This window comes from Somniosus microcephalus, chromosome 4, assembly GCF_052327205.1.
Source record: "Somniosus microcephalus isolate GS21.2 chromosome 4, FLI_Smic_1.0, whole genome shotgun sequence".
NCBI lineage: Eukaryota > Metazoa > Chordata > Chondrichthyes > Squaliformes > Somniosidae > Somniosus > Somniosus microcephalus.
The window spans coordinates 74,031,390-74,055,147 of record NC_140990.1 but is presented as its reverse complement, the minus strand read 5'-3'; the positions used below and the strand labels follow the sequence as shown (position 1 = coordinate 74,055,147).

General features: G+C 53.4%; 2 protein-coding genes across 3 annotated transcripts in view; one reads left to right on the top strand and one right to left on the bottom strand.

Moving 5' to 3' along the window:
- Positions 1 to 23,758, bottom strand: part of LOC147119235 (uncharacterized) — an 87,753-nt gene that overhangs the window by 29,761 nt on the left and 34,234 nt on the right. The window lies entirely within an intron of this gene.
- The window catches only part of LOC147119234 (uncharacterized), a 101,081-nt gene continuing 78,021 nt past the window's right edge, over positions 699 to 23,758 (top strand). The window contains exons 1-2 of one of the 2 annotated variants that reach the window (XM_085984914.1): positions 699 to 903; positions 1,072 to 1,289. In XM_085984914.1, the coding sequence (XP_085841040.1) occupies positions 699 to 903; positions 1,072 to 1,289 (423 nt within the window). Of the gene's footprint in view, positions 1,290 to 23,758 lie in introns of those variants that run through there. The other variant, XM_085984913.1, reaches the window with a different exon arrangement.

The window sequence follows — 23,758 nt, the reverse complement described above, 5'->3', positions numbered from 1 at the left end:
GTGTTCCAGTGCACTGACTGTGGAAAGAGCTTTAACCAGTTACACAGCCTGAAAAAACATCGAACCGTTCACAGCGGGGAGAAACCGTACACGTGTTTCCATATTTAAGAAAAGGTATACTTGCTCTCGAGGCGGTTCAGAGAAGGTTCACTCGGTTGATTCCGGAGATGAGGGGGTTGACTTATGAGGAAAGGTTGAGTAGGTTGGGCCTCTACTCATTGGAATTCAGAAGAATGAGAGGCGATCTTATCGAAACATATAAGATTGTGAGGGGGTTTGATCGGGTGGATACGGGGAGGATGTTTCCACTGATGGGTGAGACTAGAACTAGGGGGCATAATCTTAGAATAAGCGGCTACCCTTTCAAAACTGAGATGAGGAGAAACTTCTTCACTCAGAGGGTGGTGAATCTATGGAATTTGTTGCCGCAGATAGCTGTGGAAGCTGCGACATTAAATACGTTTAATACGGAGATAGACAGTTTCCTAGCTGATAAGGGAATTAGGGGTTACGGGGAACGGGCAGGGAAGTGGACGTGAGTCTAGGTTCGGATCAGCCATGATCCTATTAAATGGCGGAGCAGGCCTGAGGGGCCGTATGGCCTACTCCTGCTCCTACTTCTTATGTTCTTATGTTCTGTGTGTGGACGAGGCTTCAACCGAACGTCCAACCTGGAGAGACACAAGGACACCCGCACCATGGAGAAACCTTGGAAATATGGGGACTGTGGGAAGGGATTCATTTCCCCATCCCAGCTAGAAACTCATTGGCGCAGTCATACTGGGGAGAGACCGTTCACCTGCTCCACGTGTGGGAAGAGATTCACGAAATCATCCTACCTTCTGACACACCAGCGAGTTCACACTGGGGAGAGACCATTCACCTGCTCTGTGTGTGAGAAGAGTTTCACTCACTCATCCACTCTGTTGACACACCAGCAAGTTCACACCGATGATAGACCTTTTGAATGTTCTGACTGTGGAAAGAGCTTTAAAAGCACAAAGCAACTAGTGACCCATCAATGCACTCACACTGGGGAGAAGTCGTTCACATGCTCAGTGTTTGGGAAAGGATTTACTCAGTCATCCAACTTGCTGATGCACCAAGTTGTTCTCACTGGGGAGGAGCCATTCACCTGCCCCGTGTGTGGAAAGGGATTCCCTCAGTCGGCCAGCTTGCTGAAACACCAGCAAGTTCACACTGGAGAGAGGCCATTTACCTGCTCCGTGTGTGGGAAGGGATTCACTTGTTTATCCAACCTGCTGAGACACCAGCGAGTTCACAAATGACTGCAGGGGTTGGATTCTGCTCTTATTGCTGCTGTTAATCACATCCAGGACTGAACCATGTTAATTCTGATGATTGGGGTTTGTTTCTGCTGATGTTAAACTCCAGCCTGTTACAAGATTATTAACATTCTGGATATCTGTCGAGTAAATCAGCTTTGCTTCAAATACACAGTGTGTCGAGTATTTGATGTCTGCAAGATAAGAGGAGACTATTTGATGTTCTGTTACTGACTGCTCCATTTTTGGGCCTTTTCTCTTTTCTAACTCTAGATTATTTTAGTTCTCATACTTTCGGTTACTCTCATGGACAATTCCCAGCTTCCTAAACCTTCCAGAGTGCCTCTCCTAGCCTTGGTATCCAGGGACGGTATCGCTAAGACATCTGGGATCACTGAACACAAAACCCAATCTGTTAATCACTTTCAGCTACTGGACTAAGTGTGTCCCCCACAGCATCTCTCTCACCTTTGACATGTGAATAGAGCATCATGCCTGCAGACCTGGTTTTAAATTTAAATCCACTCAGGAAATGGATTTAACAAAATACAAACAAGGATGCAGATCACGACCCAATAATCCAGCTCTATATTCACAGGAGGAATTATGCTATATAACTGCTCGAGTGGACAAAATAAAGAAAGATCCAAATGTAAGAGTCCCTTGATATACCTATCAATTCGTCCAATAAAAAGCGACGAGTTAGGAACGTAACTAAAGGTTTTTATTGACTAAATAACAGAGCCCACCCTCGTGGGTGATCGGGTCCAACAAGGAGGAATACCAGCCAGTCGACTACCTTTATACCTGGGCAGGTAGGTGGAGCCATGGGCGGAGTCGGAGGTGGTCAGCCCAGGTATAACAGCGCGACAAGAGGCGACCTCGTATAGTGATACAACAGTGATAACGGTGATAACAATACAACAGTGATAGCTATAGTGTAACGATAGTGAACGATAAAAGTGGTTTACCACATTCACCCCTTGTTTAGATTTGAGTCCGGCGGGGTGAAGTGTACTACCAGTTCTGGTATGTCAGTCTGTCCGGAGGCCTCGTAAGCCTCTCCGATCGTCGCAGCGGCGGTGCTGCATTATCCGGTGTTAGTGCTGGTGTCTGCGTGGTCGGCGAAGGCTCGTGGGGTTCCGGCATGCCGTCTACCTGGGCTGGAATTGGGGGGGTGGTGGGGGGGGTAAAGGTGGTGTCTCCGGAGTGCCCGAGGGTGCGAGGTCTCGTAAGGAGACAGTGTCCTCCCGCCCGTCTGGGTAAGCCACGTAGGCGTACTGGGGGTTGGCGTGCAGGAGGTTCACCCTCTCGACCAGGGGGTCTGTTTTATGGGCCCTCACGTGCTTTCGCAGCAAGACGGGCCCCGGAGAGGTCAGCCAGGTTGGTAGAGTGGTTCCCGTAATCGACTTCCTGGGGAAAACAAACATTCGTTCATGGGGGGTGGCGTTAACGGCAGTGCAAAGTAGTGACCGGATGGAGTGCAGCGCTGTCGGGAGGACTTCCTGCCAGCGGGAGGTTGGGAGGCCCTTAGACGTTAAGGCTAAGAGGACGGCCTTCCATACCGTCGCGTTCTCTCTTTCCACCTGGCCGTTCCCTCGGGGGTTGTAGCTGGAGGTCCTACTTGCTGCAATACCTCTCGCTAGTAGGAACTGACGGAGTTCCTCACTCATGAAGGAGGAGCCCCGGTCACTATGTATATAGTTCGGGAACCCGAACAAGGCGAAGAGGTCGTTCAGGCACTTGATGACCGTGGTACTGGTCATGTCTGGGCAGGGGAAGGCAAAAGGGAAACGGGAGTACTCATCAACGATGTTGAGGAAGTACACATTGCGGTCAGATGACGGTAGAGGCCCCTTAAAGTCGATGCTCAGGCACTCGAAGGGGCGGGTGGCCTTGATCAGGCTTGCTCTGTCTGGCCTATAGAAGTGCGGTTTGCACTCGGCGCAGGTCTGGCTGTCCCTGGTCATGGTCCTGACCTCCTCGATGGAGTAGGTCAGGTTGCGGGCCTTAATGAAATGGTAAAGTCTGGTGACCCCAGGGTGGCAGAGGTCGTTGTGGAGGGTCTGAAGTCTATCAATATGCGCGCTGGCGCATGTAATTCGTGAAAGAGCATCAGGGGGTTCGTTCAGCGTACCTGGCCGGTACAAAATATCATAATCGTAGGTGGATAGCTCGATTCTCCACCTCAAGATCTTGTCATTCTTGATTTTGCCCCTCAGCTTGTTATTAAACATGAAAGCGACCGAACGCTGGTCGGTGAGGAGGGTAAATCGTTTGCCTGCCAGGTAGTGCCTCCAGCGCTGTACCGCCTCCACAATTGCCTGGGCTTCCTTCTCGACCGACGAGTGTCGGATCTCGGGGCCCTGTAGGGTCCTTGAGAAGAAGGCCACCGGCCTCCCCTCCTGGTTAAGGGTAGCGGCTAGGGCGAAGTCGGATGCATCGCTCTCCACTTGGAAGGGGATGGACTCATCCACTGCGTGCATTGTGGCCTTGGCTATGTCTCCCTTGATGAGGGAGAAGGCCGCGCACGCTTCCTCCGTGAGGGGGAAGGATGTGGACTTCATGAGGGGTCTGGCTTTGTCCGCATAATTGGGCACCCATTGGGCATAGTAGGCGAAGAGCCCCAGGGTTCTCTTAAGTGCCTTAGGGCAGTGGGGGAGGGGTAGCTCCATGAGGGGACGCATTCTTTCGGGGTCGGGGCCGATGAGTCCGTTCTCTACTACACAGCCAAGGATGGCAAGGCGCGAGGTGTTAAACACACATTTCTCCTTATTGTAGGTGAGGTTCAGCCGTTGGGCTGTACGGAGGAATTTCTCCAGATTCACGTCGTGGTCCTGCCGGTCGCGGCCGCAGATGGTGACGTTATCTAGATAGGGGAATGTGGCCTGCAGTCCGTTCTGGTCAACCATCCGGTCCATCTCCCTTTGGAAGACCGAGACCCCGTTGGTGACACCGAAGGGGACCCTAAGGAAGTGGTATAGGCGCCCATTCGCCTCGAAGGCGGTGTACTGGCGGTCCTCGGGGTGGATAGGGAGCTGGTGGTAGGCCGACTTAAGGTCAATGGTTGAGAATACGCGGTATTGTGCAATCTGATTGACCATGTCAGATATGCGGGGAAGGGGGTATGCGTCCAGCTGGGTGTATCTGTTTATGGTCTGGCTGTAGTCGATGACCAGGCGATTTTTATCGCCGGTCTTAACGACCACGACCTGGGCACGCCAGGGGCTATTGCTCCCCTCGATGATGCCCTCCTTCAGGAGACGCTGCACCTCAGAGCTAATGAAAGCTCTGTCCCCAGCGCTGTACCGCCTGCTCTTGGTAGCGACGGGTTTGCAGTCGGGGGTGAGGTTAGCGAACAGGGAAGGTGGCGGCACCTTGAGGGTGGATAGGCTGCAGGTGTTACGCGGTGGGCGGTTTAACATTCGCTGGTTGTCGACTGTGAGAGGGGGGAGGGGTCCACCGTATGCTAGGGTTACACTTTGGAGGTGGGATTGGAAGTCCAGCCCCAGTAGGACGGCAGCGCAGAGCTGGGGGAGGACGAGGAGTTTAAAATTTTTATACTCTGTGCCCTTAACCGACAAGGTCACAGCACAGTAGCCGCTAATGTCCGTGGCGTGGGACCTCGATGTCATCGAGATTCGGTTGCGCGTTGGCAGGACAGGGAGGGAGTAGTGGCTCACCGTGTCTGGGTGGATGAAGCTCTCCGTGCTTCCGCTGTCGAACAGGCAGGTCGTGGCGTGGCCATTTACTTTGATGTCCATCATCGACTTGGACAGGTGGTGTGGGCGGGCTTGATCCAGAGTGACGGAGGCTAGTGTGTAGGTAAGCGAGTCGTTGTCGTCTGCGGGCGAGGCGGTCGTCAGGTCCGGGGGCTCGGTGGCAGTCGGGCGTGGTGGGTAAAATGGCCTCTCCCACGAGGTAGGACAAAATGGCGGAGAAGATGGCTGCCCCCATAACTCACATGAGGCACTATTGGGGTCGGTTGCCTTGATCAAAGATGGCCGCCCCCATGACTCACGTGTGGGGATGCTGGCCTCAGTTGCCGTGAAAGAAGATGGCCGCCCCCACAGTTCGCATGAGGCACTGCTGGCCTCTGAAGATCTGCTCCTGCAGGCCTTAGAGAAGTGGCCTTTCTTCCTGCAGGTTGAGCAGGTAGAGTTCCTGGCTGGGCAGCGCGACCTCGGGTGCTTCTCCTGGCCGCAAAAGAAGCAGCCGGCGGCCCGATCGCGGGTGCCCGATGTCGGAGCCGGTACCGGGGGTGGCGGGCCCGGTCGGGTCCGGGACGCCGACGCTGAGGTAGGTCCCGGGGGCGGTGCTGCGAAGGGTATTGCGGTAGGGGTCGGGCCCGAGTCCCAGGGTCGCGAGCAGTACCTGGAAAACGCCTCCTGGTCCTGATGGGCCACCTCTAGGGAGAGAGCGAGGGCTTCAGCTTTGTCCAGGTCGAGGTCTTTAGCTTCAAGCAGTCTTTGCCGTGAGTAGTCGGACCGTAGGCCTTTCACAAAGGCATCGCAGATATTATCTTCCGTATTTTCAACAGCCGTCTCCGCTTTAAAGTCACAGTTCCTGCCGAGTGCTCTTAGCGCCCGTAAAAATTCAGCTACAGACTCTCCTGGCTGTTGCGGGCGGGATCTTAGGAGGTGCCTGGTGTACATGTAATTTACCGGGCTCCGGTACTGCTGTTTCAGTCGGTTGATAGCGGCCTCGTATGTAGTCGTGTCCTGGATGAGTGCGTATACTCTCGGGCTCGCTTGGGCGTTCAGAAGTCTTAGTTTGGATCTCTGCGGGATGCCGGATTCTTCCAGGTAGGATTCGAAGCAGTCCAGCCAGTGTTTGAAGTTGAGGGCTGAGTTTGCTGCCTGTGGGTTTAGATCCAGGTACGGTGGTTTGAGGGCTTGCAGCCAAGCCGGCTGGCGTGGCTGGTGTAGCCCGGTGTCTGAAGGCTGCTGTGGCTGTGCTTCTGGGAGGGCTTCTGGCTGGTCAGTAGCAAACATCTTTAGAATTTAGTCAATAAAATTGATATACCTATCAATTCGTCCAATAAAAAGCGACGAGTTAGGAACGTAACTAAAGGTTTTTATTGACTAAATAACAGAGCCCACCCTCGTGGGTGATCGGGTCCAACAAGGAGGAATACCAGCCAGTCGACTACCTTTATACCTGGGCAGGTAGGTGGAGCCATGGGCGGAGTCGGAGGTGGTCAGCCCAGGTATAACAGCGCGACAAGAGGCGACCTCGTATAGTGATACAACAGTGAGAACGGTGATAACAATACAACAGTGATAACTATAGTGTAACGATAGTGAACGATAAAAGTGGTTGACCACATCCCTCAAATTCATTTTAAATAAATTTCAAATCCTGAACGGTTCCTGCCTTATTCTAGAATGCCCCATCCCCGTGCAAGTCGATATTGGTCAAAAACTACAAATTGGAAATTTCTCACTGAATTGTCTGATTCGAATTTCAAGCTGACCAGGTCCTTCACTCAGAGAATCTCCAAGGAGACTCTGATTTAAACACAGCTCTCCCCTCTTTTATATCCGGGATTAGAGTTACTGGGAATTTGAATACCTGACCACTCAAATTTAAAAGGGCCCGTCAGTGATATACAGACTGAACCAATCACACAGCTCTGGGTCAGTTTGAATTATTCCTCTCTCCAGCCTGTAACCAATGAAACTTGTAACGCTGAGGCTGAAATTCCACTGCCGTGCGCCCGGGGAGCAGGCAGTGCTGGGCACAGAGGGAGCAGCAAACTGGGTTCAGAGTGAGCACAGTGGGCTTGCACTTGACCTGGGTTTTACGGTGAGCATGTGCTGGGGCCCAAGCTCATTGCCAACGCATGGTTTCTAACCCTGGGACTATACATGGGGATTCTAACCCTGGGACTGTACATGGGGATTCTAACCCTGGGACTTTACATGGGGATTCTAACCCTGGGACTGTACATGGGGATTCTAACCCTGGGACAGTACATGGGGATTCTAACCCTGGGATTGTACATGGGAATTCTAACCCTGGGGCTGTACGTGGGGATTCTAACCCTGGGACTGTACATGGGGATTCTAACCCTGGGACTGTACATGGGAATTCTAACCCTGGGGCTGTACATGGGGATTCTAACCCTGGGACTGTACATGGGGATTCTAACACTGGGACTGTACATGGGAATTCTAACCCTGGGGCTGTACGTGGGGATTCTAACCCTGGGACTGTACATGGGGATTCTAACCCTGGGACTGTACATGGGAATTCTAACCCTGGGGCTGTACGTGGGGATTCTAACCCTGGGACTGTACATGGGGATTCTAACCCTGGGACTGTACATGGGGATTCTAACACTGGGACTGTACATGGGGATTCTAACCCTGGTAATGTAAATGGGGATTCTAACCCTAGGACTGTACATGGGGATTCTAACCCTGGGAATGTACATGGGGATTTTAATCCTGGGACTGTACATGGGGATTCTAACCCTGGGACTGTATATGGGGATTCTAAACCTGGGACTGTACATGGGGATTCTAACCCTGGGACTGTACATGGGGATACTAACCCTGGGACTGTATATGGGGATTCTAACCCTGGGACTGTGCATGGGTATTCTAACCCTGGTAATGTAAATGGGGATTCTAACCCTAGGACTGTATATGGGGTTTCTAACCCTGGGACAGTACATGGGGATTCTAACCCTGGGAATGTACATGGGGATTTTAATCCTGGGACTGTACATGGGGATTCTAACCCTGGGACTGTATATGGGGATTCTAAACCTGGGACTGTACATGGGGATTCTAACCCTGGGACTGTACATGGGGATTCTAACCCGGGGACTGTACATGGGGATTCTAACCCTGGGACTGTACATGGGGATTCTAAACCTGGGACTGTATATGGGGTTTCTAACCCTGGGACTGTATATGGGGTTTCTAACCGTGAGACTGTACATGGGGATTCTAAACCTGGGACTGTATATGGGGTTTCTAACCCTGGGACTGTACATGGGGATTCTAACCGTGAGACTGTACATGGGGATTCTAATCCTGGGACTGTACATGGGGATTCTAAACCTGGGACTGTATATGGGGTTTCTAACCCTGGGACTGTACATGGGAATTCCAACCCTGGGACTGTACATGGGGGTTCTAACCCTGGGACTGTACATGAGTATTCTAACCCTGGGACTGTACATGGGGATTCTAACCCTAGGACTGCACATGGGGATTCTAAACCTGGGACTATACATGGGGATTCCAACCCTGGGACTGTACACGGGGTTTCTAACCCTGGAACTGTACATGGGGTTTCTAACCCTGGGACTATACATGGGGCTTCTAAACCTGGGACTGTACACAGGGAATCAAACCCTGGGACTGTACATGGTGATTCTAACCCTGGGACTGTACATGGGGTTTCTAACCCTGGGACTGTACATGGGGATTCTAACCCTGGGACTATACATGGGGATTCTAACCCTGGGACTGTACATGGGGATTATATCCTTGGGACTGTACATGGGGATTCAAACCCTGGGACTGTACATGGGGATTCTAAACCTGGGTCTGTACATGGGGATTCTAACCCTGGAACTGTACGTGGGGATTCTAAACCTGGGACTGTACTTGGGGATTCTAACCCTGGGACTGTACATGGGGATTATAACCCTGGGACAGTACATGGGGATTCTAACCCTGGTAATGTAAATGGGGATTCTAACCCTAGGACTGTATATGGGGTTTCTAACCCTGGGACAGTACATGGGGATTCTAACCCTGGGAATGTACATGGGGATTTTAATCCTGGGACTGTACATGGGGATTCTAACCCTGGGACTGTATATGGGGATTCTAAACCTGGGACTGTACATGGGGATTCTAACCCTGGGACTGTACATGGGGATTCTAACCCGGGGACTGTACATGGGGTTTCTAACCGTGAGACTGTACATGAGTATTCTAACCCTGGGACTGTACATGGGGATTCTAACCCTAGGACTGCACATGGGGATTCTAAACCTGGGACTATACATGGGGATTCCAACCCTGGGACTGTACATGGGGTTTCTAACCCTGGAACTGTACATGGGGTTTCTAACCCTGGGACTATACATGGGGCTTCTAAACCTGGGACTGTACACAGGGAATCAAACCCTGGGACTGTACATGGTGATTCTAACCCTGGGACTGTACATGGGGTTTCTAACCCTGGGACTGTACATGGGGATTCTAACCCTGGGACTATACATGGGGATTCTAACCCTGGGACTGTACATGGGGATTCTAAACCTGCGACTGTACATGGGGTTTCTAACCCTGCAACTGTACATGGGGATTCTAACCCTGCGACTGTAAATGGGGTTGCTAACCCTGGGACTGTACATGGGGATTCTAACCCTGGGACTGTACATGGGGATTCCAACCCTGCGACTGTACATGGGGTTTCAACCCTGGGTCTGTACATGGGGATTCTAACCCTGCGACTGTACATGGGGCTTCTAACCCTGTGATGTGCCTTCAATAACCACAAAACTAGAAGTTATAAACTTTAACAAGTTGGTTTTTAATCACTAAGATCGGAGCTAACATCTCAACACACTGACTGGCTCACAGGAATGATTCATACAGATCCTGGGATCTTTAAGTAAGAGAGGTCAGGGGCGGAGCCAAGAGCCAAGACCTGGAACCTTCCAGGTTAGTCAGGGAAGAGGAAGTGAAACTATACACAGTGTGGGGGAGGGTTATATACATGAGTGCAAAACGAATACAGGCAAGACAAACAGATTTCATTACATTCACCCCTTCTTTAGATTTAGTCCATCGGGGTGATGTTTCTTAAAAGTTGGTATAAGTGAGTCTGTCAGGAGGTTTTGCGGTTCTCAGTGATCGGCGCAAAGCCGGTTGGGGTGCCTCTAGGGGAGTGGATTCTGGTTCCTCCGCTGTCTGGGCCTCCGCAGTGTCTTCCAGGTTATCTGCAGTGTCCTCCAGGTTAAAGTTGGGTATTGATACCTCTGGGCGTCCTGTCTCTTTTTGGTGTAGGTCTTCCTCGGGTAGTCTCTCATCGTTCTCTCCGCTCCCCGAGGGAGCGAGGTCTTTTATGGAAACAGTGTCCTCTCGCCCGTCAGAGTATTCGATATAGGCGTACCGAGGGTTTGCATGGAGGAGCTGTACCTTTTCCACAAGGGGGTCCGTTTTATGGCCTCTCACGTGCTTCCGCAATAGTACTGTCCCCGGAGACGTCAGCCACGCGGGTAGAGATATGCCCGAGGTGGATTTCCAGGGGGAAACGAACATCTTTTCGTGAGGGGTAGCGTTAGTGGCGGTACATAACAGAGACCTTATGGAGTGGAGCACGTCTGGGAGGACTTCCTGCCAGCAGGAGGCCGGAAGGCCTTTTGACTTTAAGGCTAACGTGACAGCCTTCCAAACAGTAGCATTCTCCCTTTCCACTTGCCCATTACCCCGGGGGTTGTAGCTAGTGGTTCTGCTAGTGGCTATCCCCTTTGAGAGCCAGAACTGGCACAATTCGTCACTCATAAATGACGTCCCCCTATCGCTGTGTATGTAGTTCGGCATGCCAAACATGCAGAATAGATTACCGAGACACTTGATGACCGTGGCACTGGTCATGTCTGGGCAGGGAATGGCGAAGGGGAAGCGGGAAAATTCATCGATGATATTGAGGAAGTATACGTTACGGTCGGCAGAGGGAAGGTGTCCCTTGAAGTCCAGACTTAGTCGCTCGAATGGCCGTGTGGCTTTGATAAGGTGTGCACGGTCAGGCCTGTAGAAACGAGGCTTGCATTCCGCACAGATGCGGCAGGCTCTGGTCATTGCCCTGACCTCCTCGATGGAGTGGGGCAGATTGCGGGACTTTATAAAATGGTATAGTCGGGTGACCCCTGGGTGACAGAGGTCGTTGTGGAGACCCTGTAATTTGTCCGTATGAATGCTGGCACACATTCCCTGCGATAGGGCGTCTGGGGGTTCATTAAGGGCTCCCGGCCTGTACATAATATCATAGTTGAACGTGGATAGTTCGATCCTCCACCTGAGTATTTTGTCATTCTTGATTTTCCCCCTTTGTTTGTTATTAAACATGAAAGCCACCGACCGCTGGTCGGTGAGCAGGGTGAAACGATTGCCGGCTAGGTAGTGTCTCCAGTGCCGCACTGCCTCCACTATAGCCTGTGCCTCCTTCTCGACAGAAGAGTGCCTGATTTCAGGTCCCTGAAGGGTTCGGGAGAAGAAGGCCACAGGTCTCCCAGCCTGATTGAGGGTCACAGCTAAAGCAAAGTCTGACGCATCGCTTTCGACTTGAAAGGGAATGCTTTCGTCCACTGCACACAGTGCAGCCCTTTCAATGTTCTGTTTGATACTGGTGAAAGCCTCCCGAGCTTCAGCTGATAGTGGGAAGGATGTCGATTTAATGAGGGGTCGGGCCTTATCAGAGTAAATGGGCACCCATTGGGCATAATACGAAAAAAATCCCAGGCACCTTTTTAAGGCTTTGGGATTGTGTGGCAGGGGCAGTTCCTTTAGGGGGCGTAATCGGTCAGGGTCCGGTCCAATTACCCCATCTTCCACCACACAGCCGAGGATACAGAGACGGGTTGTGTTGAAGACACATTTGTCTTCGTTGTAGGTTAGATTCAGCTTTAGGGCAGTTTTTAAAAATCTCGCAAGATTTAGATCGTGGTCTTGCTGGTTGAGCCCGCAGATAGTGACATTGTCCAGATAGGGGTAGGTAGCTTGTAGTTTATTCTCGTCAACCATGCGGTCCATCTCACGTTGGAAGACCGAGACTCCATTTGTTACCCCGAAGGGCACTCTGAGAAAATGGTAGAGGTGTCCGTTCGCCTCAAAGGCGGTGTATGGGCGGTCCTCCGTTCTAATGGGGAGCTGGTGATACGCGGATTTGAGGTCGATAGTCGAGAAGACTCGGTATTGCGCGGTCTGGTTGACCATTTCTGATATGCGGGGCAAAGGGTAGGCGTCCAGCTGGGTATAAATATTAACAGTCTGGCTGTAGTCAATTACCATCCGTTTCTTTTCGCTATTTTTAACTATGACTACTTGGGCACGCCACGGACTGGTACTGCATTCAATAATGCCTTCCCGCAGGAGTCTGTCCACTTCCACCTTGATAAAGTGTCTGTCTTCCAGACTGTACCATCTACTTTTGGTCACTATGGGCCTACAGTTCGGAGCGAGATTAGCGAATAAAGGGGGCGGGCTGATTTTTAAGGTTGATAGGCCACAGACTGTGAGTGGCGGCTGGGACCCGCCATATGCTAGCGTGACACTTTCGTGGTGGCACTGGAAGTTCAGGCCCAAGATTACATTAACACAGAGTTCTGGCATCACGAGGAGTTTAAAATCCTTGTAGTCCGTGCCTTTTACAGTCAGTGTTACCACACAGTAGCCCAAAATGTCCGAAGTGTGGGGCTTAGCAGCCATAGCAATTCTGCTCCGTGTAGGGGTTACCATTAATGAGTGCTGCCGTACCAGGCTAGGGTGGATAAAACTCTCGGTACTCCCACAGTCAATTAAAGATTTCGTTAAATTCCCGCTTACCTGTATGTCCATCATGGATTTTGTCAACGGGTGTGGCCTGGATTGATCCACCGTGATCGAAGCCACTGTTGGGCCCTGGGCGGCCGTTGAGTCGGGAAAAGATGGCGGATCCCAAGATGGCGGCCTGCACGGCACGCACGAGGCGGTGACGGAGTTGGAAATCGGATTCCCCCTGCAGACTTTGCTAAAATGCCCCTTTTTCTTACATTTGAAGCATGTAGCATCCTTCGCTGGGCATCGTTGTCTGGGGTGCTTGGCCTAGCCGCAGAAGTAGCATTTCGGGCCTCGAGATATTGCCGCTGTAGTAGGACTCCTGGGTGAACTTCTGTGTGGGGACTCCGGCGCTGTAGAGCTGGTCTGAGACCTGGATGGGGAAGATGGCTGATTCCAAGATGGCGGCCTGCTTGGCGCGCACGAGGCGGTGAGGGCCGCATGGCCGGAAGAATAAGAGTCAGAGTTTTTCTGGGCCACGTCCAGCGATCGCGCAGTGGCCACTGCCTTTTTGAAGTCCAGGGCCTCCTTCTCCAGCAGTCTCTGCCGGATATAATTCGATTTGAGGCCCGTGATGAAGGAATCGCGGACCAATTCGTCAGAGTACGCGTTGGCCGTCACGGCCTTGCAGTTACAGTCCCAGACCAAGTCCTTTAGGCCCTGTAAGTAATCGTCCATTGATTCCTCAGGTCGCTGCCTGCGTGTAGCCAGCAGATGTCTGGCGTACACTTAGTTTGCCGGCCTCTGGTATTGGGCCTTCAGGATAGTGATGGCCTCCGTGTAAGAGGTGGCGTCCCGGATGAACAAATAAATCCGATGATTAACGCGAGTAGTCAGTAGACTCAGTTTATCTACCTCGCTAGCGGATGACGCCCTCGCGAACAGTTCGAAGCATTTGAGCCAGTGTCCAAATTGATTTGATACTTCAGCAGAATGTGGATCCAAGTCCAGACGCTCTGGTTTTAGGAGTCGATACATCCTAGTATTCTTTAGTGATTAAAATTGATGTGCCTTCAAGAACCACAAAACTAGAAGTTATAAACTTTAACAAGTTGGCTTTTAATCACTAAGATCGGAGCTAACATCTCAACACACTGACTGGCTCGCAGGAATGAGTCATAAAGATCCTGGGATCTTTATGTAAGAGAAGTCAGGGGTGGAGCCAAGAGCCAAGACCTGGAACATTCCAGGTTAGTCAGGAAAGAGGAAGTGAAACTATACACCGTGTGAAGGAGGGTAATATACATGAGTGCAAAACGAATACAGGCAAGACAAACAGATTTCATTACACCCTGTGACTGTACATGGGGATTCTAACCCTGGGAGTGTACATGGGGATTCTAACCCTGTGACTGTACATGGGGATTCTAACCCTGGGAGTGTACATGGGGAGTCTAACCCTGGGACTGTACATGGGATTCTAACCCTGGGACTGTACATGGGGATTCTAACCCTGGGACTGTACATGGGGATTCTAACCCTGGGACTGTACATGGGGATTCTAACCCTGGGACTGTACATGGGGATTCTAACCCTGTGACTGTACATGGGGATTCTAACCCTGGGAGTGTACATGGGGATTCTAACCCTGGGACTGTACATGGGGATTCTATTCCTGGGACTGCACATAGGGATTCTATCCCTGGGACTGTACATGGGGATTCTAACCCTGGGACTGTACATGGGGATTCTAACCCTGGGACTGTAGATGGGGATTCTAACCCTGGGACTGTACATGGGGATTCTAACCCTGGGACTGTAGATGGGGATTCTAACCCTGGGACTGTACATGGGGATTCTAACCCTGGGACTGTAGATGGGGATTCTAACCCTGGGACTGTACATGGGGATTCTAACCCTGGGAGTGTACATGGGGAGTCTAACCCTGGGACTGTACATGGGATTCTAACCCTGGGACTGTACATGGGGATTCTAACCCTGGGACTGTACATGGGATTCTAACCCTGGGACTGTACATGGGGATTCTAACCCTGGGACTGTACATGGGGATTCTAACCCTGTGACTGTACATGGGGATTCTAACCCTGGGACTGTACATGGGGATTCTAACCCTGGGACTGTAGATGGGGATTCTAACCCTGGGACTGTACATGGGGATTCTAACCCTGGGACTGTAGATGGGGATTCTAACCCTGGGACTGTAGATGGGGATTCTAACCCTGGGACTGTACATGGGGATTCTAACCCTGGGACTGTACATGGGGATTCTAACCCTGGGACTGTAGATGGGGATTCTAACCCTGGGACTGTACATGGGGATTCTAACCCTGGGACTGTAGATGGGGATTCTAACCCTGGGACTGTACATGGGGATTCTAACCCTGGGACTGTAGATGGGGATTCTAACCCTGGGACTGTACATGGGGATTCTAACCCTGGGACTGTAGATGGGGATTCTAACCCTGGGACTGTAGATGGGGATTCTAACCCTGGGACTGTACATGGGGATTCTAACCCTGGGACTGTACATGGGGATTCTAACCCTGGGACTGTAGATGGGGATTCTAACCCTGGGACTGTACATGGGGACTCTAACCCTGGGACTGTACATGTGGAATCCATACCTGGGACTGTCGATGTGGATTCTAACCCTGGGGCCGTACATGGGGATTCTAACCCTGTGACTGTACATGGGGATTCTAACCCTGGGAGTGTACATGGGGATTCTAACCCTGGCACTGTAGATGGGGATTCTAACCCTGGGACTGTACATGGGAATTCTAACCCTGGGACTGTACATGGGGATTCTAACCCTGGGACTGTACATGGGGATTCTAACCCTGGGCCTGTAGATGGGGATTCTAACCCTGGGACTGTACATGGGGATTCTAACCCTGGGACTGTAGATGGGGATTCTAACCCTGGGACTGTAGATGGGGATTCTAACCCTGGGACTGTACATGGGGATTCTAACCCTGGGACTGTAGATGGGGATTCTAACCCTGGGACTGTACATGGGGATTCTAACCCTGGGACTGTACATGGGGATCCTAATCTTGGGACTGTACATGGGGATCCTAATCTTGGGACTGTACATGAGGATTCTAACCCTGGGACTGTACATGGGGACTCTAACCCTGGGACTGTACATGTGGATTCCATACCTGGGACTGTCGATGTGGATTCTAACCCTGGGGCCGTACATGGGGATTCTAACCCTGGGACTGTACATGGGGATTCTAACCCTGGGGCCGTACATGGGGATTCTAACCCTGGGACTGTACATGGGGATCCTAATCTTGGGACTGTACATGGGGATTCTAACCCGGGGACTGTACACAGGGGTTCTAACCCTGGGACTGTACATGGGGATTCTAACCCTGGCACTGTAGATGGGGATTCTAACCATGGGACTGTACATGGGGATTCTAACCCTGGGACTGTACATGGGGATTCTAACCCTGGGACTGTACATGGGGATTCTAACCCTGGGACTGTACATGGGGATTCTAACCCTGGGCCTGCACATGAGGATTCTAACCCTGGGACTGTAAATGGGGATTTTAACCCTGGGACTGTACATGTGGATTCCATACCTGGGACTGTCGATGTGGATTCTAACCCTGGGGCCGTACATGGGGATTCTAACCCTGGGACTGTACATGGGGATTCTAACCCTGGGGCCGTACATGGGGATTCTAACCCTGGGACTGTACATGGGGATCCTAATCTTGGGACTGTACATGGGGATTCTAACCCGGGGACTGTACACAGGGATTCTAACCCTGGGACTGTACATGGGGATTCTAACCCTGGCACTGTAGATGGGGATTCTAACCATGGGACTGTACATGGGGATTCTAACCCTGGGACTGTACATGGGGATTCTAACCCTGGGACTGTACATGGGGATTCTAACCCTGGGACTGTACATGGGGATTCTAACCCTGGGCCTGCACATGAGGATTCTAACCCTGGGACTGTAAATGGGGATTTTAACCCTGGGACTGTACATGTGGATTCCATACCTGGGACTGTCGATGTGGATTCTAACCCTGGGGCCGTACATGGGGATTCTAACCCTGGGACTGTACATGGGGATCCTAATCTTGGGACTGTACATGGGGATTCTAACCCTGGGACTGTACACGGGGATTCTAACCCTGGGACTGGACATCAGGATTCTAACCCTGGGACTGTACATAGGGATTCCAACCCTGGGACTGCACATGGGGATTTTAACCCCGGACTGTACATGGGGATTCTCACCCTGGGATTGTACATGGGGTTTATAACCCTGGGACTGTACATGGGGATTCTAACCCTGGGACCGTACATGGGGATTCTAACCCTGGGGCTGGAAATGGGGATTCTAACCACGGGACTGTACATGAGGATCCTAATCCTGGAACTGTAAATGGGGCTTCTAAACCTGGGGCTGTACATGGGGATCCTAATCCTGGGAATCGACATGGGGATTCTAAACCTGGGACTGTACATGGGGATTCTCCAACCCCCCTCACCCTTACTCCTCTTTCACTCCTACTCTCCAAACCCCTCACCCCAATTCCTCTTTCACTCCTACTCTCCAACCCCCCTTACCCTAACTCCTCTTTCACCCCTACTCTCAAACCCCCCTCACCCCAACTCCTCTTTCACCCCTACTCTCAAACCCCCCTCACCCGAACTCCTCTTTCAACCCTACTCTCCAACCCCCTCACCCCAACTGCTCTTTCACCCCTACACTCCAACCCCCCTCACCCCAACTCCTCTTTCACCTCTACTCTCCAACACCCCTCACCCCAACTCCTCTTTCACCTCCACTCTCCAACCCCCTCACCCCAACTCCTCTTTCACCCCTACTCTCCAACTCCCTCACCCCAACTCCTCTTTCACACCTACTCTCCAACCCCCTCACACCAACTCCTCTGTCACCCCTACTCTCCAAACCCCCTCACCCCAACTCCTCTTTCACCACTACTCTGCAACCCCCCTCACCCCAACTCCTCTTTCACCCCTACTCTCCAACCCCCGTCACCCCAACTCCTCTTTCACCCCTACTCCCCAACCACCCTCACCCCAACTCCTCTTTCACCCCTACTCTCCAACCCCCCTCACCCCAACTCCTCATTCACCCCTACTCTCAAACCCCCCTCACCCCAACTCCTCTTTCAGCCCTACTCTCCAAACCCCTCACCCCAACTCCTCTTTCAACCCTACTCTCCAACACCCCTCACCCCAACTCTTCTTTGAACCCTACTCTCCAACCCCCCTCACCCCAACTGCTCTTTCACCCCTGCTCTCCAACCCCCTCACCCCAACTCCTCTTTCTCCCCTACTCTCAAACCCCCCTGACCCCAACTCCTCTTTCACCCCTACTCTCCAACCCCCCTCACCCCAACTCCTCTTTCACCCCCACTCTCCAACCCCTCACCCCAACTCCTCTTTCACCCCTACTCTCCAAACCCCTCACCCCAACTCCTCTTTCACCCCTACTCTCCAACCCCCCTCACCCCAACTCCTATTTCACACCTACTCTCCAACCCCCCTCACCCCAACTGCTCTTTCACCCCTACTCTCCAACCCCCCTCACCCCAACTCCTCTTTCACCCCTACTCTCCAAGCCCCCCTCACCCCAACTCCTCTTTCACCCCTACACTCCAACCCCCTCACCCCAACTCCTGTTTCACTCCTGCTCTCCAACCCCCCTCAGCCCAACTCCTCTTTCACCCCTACTCTCCAACCCCCTCACCCTAACTCCTCTTTCACCCCTACTCTCCAACCCCACTCACCCCAACTCCTCTTTCACCCCTACTCTCCAACCCCCTCACACCAACTCCTCTTTCACCCCGACTCTCCAACCCCCCTCACCCCAACTCCTCTTTCACCCCTACTCTCCAACCCCCTCACACCAACTCCTCTTTCACCCCTACACTCCAACCCCCCTCACCCCAACTCCTCTTTCACCCCTACTCTCCAACCCCTCTCACCCCAACTCCTCTTTCACCCCTACTCTCCAACCCCACTCACCCCAACTCCTCTTTCACCCCTACTCTCCAACCCCCTCACACCAACTCCTCTTTCACCCCGACTCTCCAAACCCCCTCACCCCAACTCCTCTTTCACCCCTACTCTCCAAACCCTCACACCAACTCCTCTTTCACCCCTACACTCCAACCCCCCTCACCCAAACTCCTCTTTCACCCCTACTCTCCAACCCCCCTCACCCCAACTCCTCTTTCACCCCTACTCTCCATCCCCCTCACCCCAACTCGGCTTTCACCCCTACTCTCCAACCCCCCTCACCCCAACTCCTCTTTCACCCCTACACTCCAACGCCCCTCACCCCAACTCCTCTTTCACCCCTACACTCCAACCCCCCTCACCCCAACTCCTCTTTCACCCCTACTCTCCAACCCCCCGCACCCCAACTCCTGTTTCACCCCTACTCTCCAACCCCCCTCACCCCAACTCCTCTTTCACGCCGACTCTCCAACCCCCCTCACCCCAACTCCTCTTTCACCCCTACTCTCCAACCCCCTCACCCCAACTCCTCTTTCACCCTTACTCACCAACCCCCTCACCCCAACTCCTCTTTCACCCCTACTCTTCAAACCCCTCACCCAACACCTCTTTCACCCCTACTCTCCAACCCCCTCACCCCAACTCCTTTTTCACACCTACTCTCCAACCCCCTCATCCCAACTCCTCTTTCACCCCTACTCTCCAACCCCCTCATCCCAACTCCTCTTTCGCACCTACTCTCCAACCCCCTCACCCCAACTCCTGTTTCACCCCTACTCTCCAACCCCCCTCACCTCAACTCCTCTTTCACCCCTACTCTCCAACCGCCCTCACCCCAACTCCTCTTTCATCCCTACACTCCAACCCCCTCACCCCAACTCCTGTTTCACCCCTACTCTCCAACCCCCCTCACCCCAACTCCTCTTTCACCCCTACTCCCCAACCCCCTCACCCCAACTCCTCTTTCACCCCTACTCTCCAACCCCCTCACCTCAACTCCTTTCACCCCTACTCTCCAACCCCCCTACCCCCAACTCCTCTTTCAACCCTACTCTCCAACCCCCCCTCACCCCAACTCCTCTTTCACCCCTACACCCCAACCCCCCTCACACCAACTCCTCTTTCATCCCTACTCTCCAACCCCCTCACCTCAACTCCTCTTTCACCCCTACTCTCCAACCCCCCTCTCTCCATCTCCTCTTTCACCGCTACTCTCCAACCCCCCTCACCCCAACTCCTCTTTCATCCCTACTCTCCAACCCCCTCACCTCAACTCCTCTTTCACCCCTACTCTCCAACCCCCCTCACCCCAACTCCTCTTTCACCCCTACTCTCCAACCCCCCACCCCAACTCCTCTCTCACCCCTACTCTCCAACCCCCCTCACCCCAACTCCTCTTTCACCCCTACACTCCAAACCTCACCCCAACTCCTCTTTCACCCCTACTCTCCAACCCCCCTCACCCCAACTCCTCTTTCACCCCTACTCTCCAACCCCCCTCACCCCAACTCCTCTTTCACCCCTACTCTCCAACCCCCCTCACTTCAACTCCTCTTTCACCCCTACTCTCCAACCCACTCACCCCAACTCCTCTTTCACCCCTACTCTCCAACCATCTCACCCCAACTACTCTTTCACCCCTACTCTCCAACTCACTCACCCCAACTCCTCTCTCACCCCGACTCTCCAACCCCCTCACCCCAACTCCTCTCTCACACCTACTCTCCAACCCCCCTCAACCCAACACCTCTTTCACCCCTACTCTCCAACCCTCCTCACCCCAACTCCTCTATCACCCCTACTCTCCAACCCCCCTCACCCAAACTCCTCTTTCACCCCTACTCTCCAACACCCTCAGTCCAACTCCTCTTTCACCCCTACTCTCCAACCCCCTCACCCCAACTCCTCTTTCACCCCTACTCTCCATCCCCCCTCACCCCAACTCCTCTTTCACCCCTACTCTCCAAACCCCCTAACCCCAACTCCTCTTTCACCCCTACTCTCCAACCCCCTCACCCCAACTCCTCTCTCACCCCTACTCTCCAACCCCCTCACCCAACTCCTCTTTCACCCCTACTCTCCAACCCTCTCACCCCAACTCCTCTTTCACCCCTACTCTCCAACCCCCCTCACCCCAACTCCTTTCACCCCTACTCTCCAAACCTCACCCCAACTCCTCTTTCACCCCTACCCTCAAACCCCCCTCACCCCAACTCCTCTTTCACCCCTACTCTCCAACCCCCCTCACCCCAACTCCTCTTTCACCCCTACTCTCCAAACCCCTCACCCCAACTCCTCTTTCACCCCTACTCTCCAACCCCCCTCACCCCAACTCCTCTTTCACCCCTACTCTCCAACCCTCCTCACCCCAACTCCTTTTTCACCCCTACTCTCCAACCCCCCTCACCCCAACTCCTCTTTCACCCCTACTCTCCAACCCCCCTCACCCCAACTCCTCTTTCACCCCTACTCCCCAACCCCCCTCACCCCAACTCCTCTTTCACCCCTACTCTCCAAACCCCCTCACCCCAACTCCTCTTTCACCCCTACACTCCAACCCCCTCACCCCAACTCCTGTTTCACCCCTACTCTCCAACCCCCCTCACCCCAACTCCTCTTTCACCCCTACTCTCCAACCCCCTCACCCCAACTCCTCTTTCACCCCTACTCTCCAACCCCCTCACCCTAACTTCTCTTTCACCCCTGCTCTCCAACCCCCCTCACCCCAACTCCTCTTTCACCCCTACTCTCCAACCCCCTCACACCAACTCCTCTTTCACCCCTACTCTCCAACCCCCCTCACCCCAACTCCTCTTTCACCCCTACTCTCCAACCCCCTCACCCCAACTCCTCTTTCACCCCTACTCTCCAACCCCCCTCACCCCAACTACTCTTTCACCCCTAGTCTCCAACCCCCCTCACTTCAACTCCTCTTTCACCCCTACTCTCCAACCCACTCACCCCAACTCCTCTTTCACCCCTACTCTCCAACCATCTCACCCCAACTACTCTTTCACCCCTACTCTCCAACTCACTCACCCCAACTCCTCTCTCACCCCGACTCTCCAACCCCCTCACCCCAACTCCTCTCTCACACCTACTCTCCAACCCCCCTCAACCCAACACCTCTTTCACCCCTACTCTCCAACCCTCCTCACCCCAACTCCTCTATCACCCCTACTCTCCAACCCCCCTCACCCAAACTCCTCTTTCACCCCTACTCTCCAACACCCTCAGTCCAACTCCTCTTTCACCCCTACTCTCCAACCCCCTCACCCCAACTCCTCTTTCACCCCTACGCTCCATCCCCCCTCACCCCAACTCCTCTTTCACCCCTACTCTCCAAACCCCCTAACCCCAACTCCTCTTTCACCCCTACTCTCCAACCCCCTCACCCCAACTCCTCTCTCACCCCTACTCTCCAACCCCCCTCACCCAACTCCTCTTTCACCCCTACTCTCCAACCCTCTCACCCCAACTCCTCTTTCACCCCTACTCTCCAACCCCCCTCACCCCAACTCCTTTCACCCCTACTCTCCAAACCTCACCCCAACTCCTCTTTCACCCCTACCCTCAAACCCCCCTCACCCCAACTCCTCTTTCACCCCTACTCTCCAACCCCCCTCACCCCAACTCCTCTTTCACCCCTACTCTCCAAACCCCTCACCCCAACTCCTCTTTCACCCCTACTCTCCAACCCCCCTCACCCCAACTCCTCTTTCACCCCTACTCTCCAACCCTCCTCACCCCAACTCCTTTTTCACCCCTACTCTCCAACCCCCCTCACCCCAACTCCTCTTTCACCCCTACTCTCCAACCCCCTCACCCCAACTCCTCTTTCACCCCTACTCCCCAACCCCCCTCACCCCAACTCCTCTTTCACCCCTACTCTCCAAACCCCCTCACCCCAACTCCTCTTTCACCCCTACACTCCAACCCCCTCACCCCAACTCCTGTTTCACCCCTACTCTCCAACCCCCCTCACCCCAACTCCTCTTTCACCCCTACTCTCCAACCCCCTCACCCCAACTCCTCTTTCACCCCTACTCTCCAACCCCCTCACCCTAACTTCTCTTTCACCCCTGCTCTCCAACCCCCCTCACCCCAACTCCTCTTTCACCCCTACTCTCCAACCCCCTCACACCAACTCCTCTTTCACCCCTACTCTCCAACCCCCCTCACCCCAACTCCTCTTTCACCCCTACTCTCCAACCCCCTCACCCCAACTCCTCTTTCACCCCTACTCTCCAACCCCCCTCACCCCAACTACTCTTTCACCCCTAGTCTCCAACCCCCCTCACCCCAACTCGGCTTTCACCCCTGCACATCAACCCCCTCACCCCAACTCCTCCTTCACCCTTACTCTCCAACCCCCTCACCCCAACTCCTCTTTCACCCCTACTCTCCAACCCCCCCCTCCCCAACTCCTCTTTCACGCCTACTCTCCAACCCCCCTCACCCCAACTCCTCTTTCACCCCTACTCTCCAACCCCTCACCCCAACTCCTCTTTCACCCTTACTCACCAACCCCCTCACCCCAACTCCTCTTTCACCCCTACTCTCCAACCCCCCTCACCCCAACTCCTTTTTCACCCCTACTCTCCATCCCCCTCATCCCAACTCCTCTTTCACCCCTACTCTCCAACCCCCTCATCCCAACTCCTCTTTCAGGCCTACTCTCCAACCACCTCACCCCAACTCCTCTTTCACCCCTACTCTCCAACCCCCACACCCCAACTCCTCTTTCGCCCCTACACACCAACCCCCTCACCCCAACTCCTCTTTCACCCCTACTCTCCAACGCCCTCACCCCAACTCCTCTTTCACCCCTACTCTCCAACCCTCTCACCCCAACTTCTCTTTCACCACTACTCTCCAACCCCCTCACCCCAACTCCTCTTTCACCCCACTCTCCAAAAC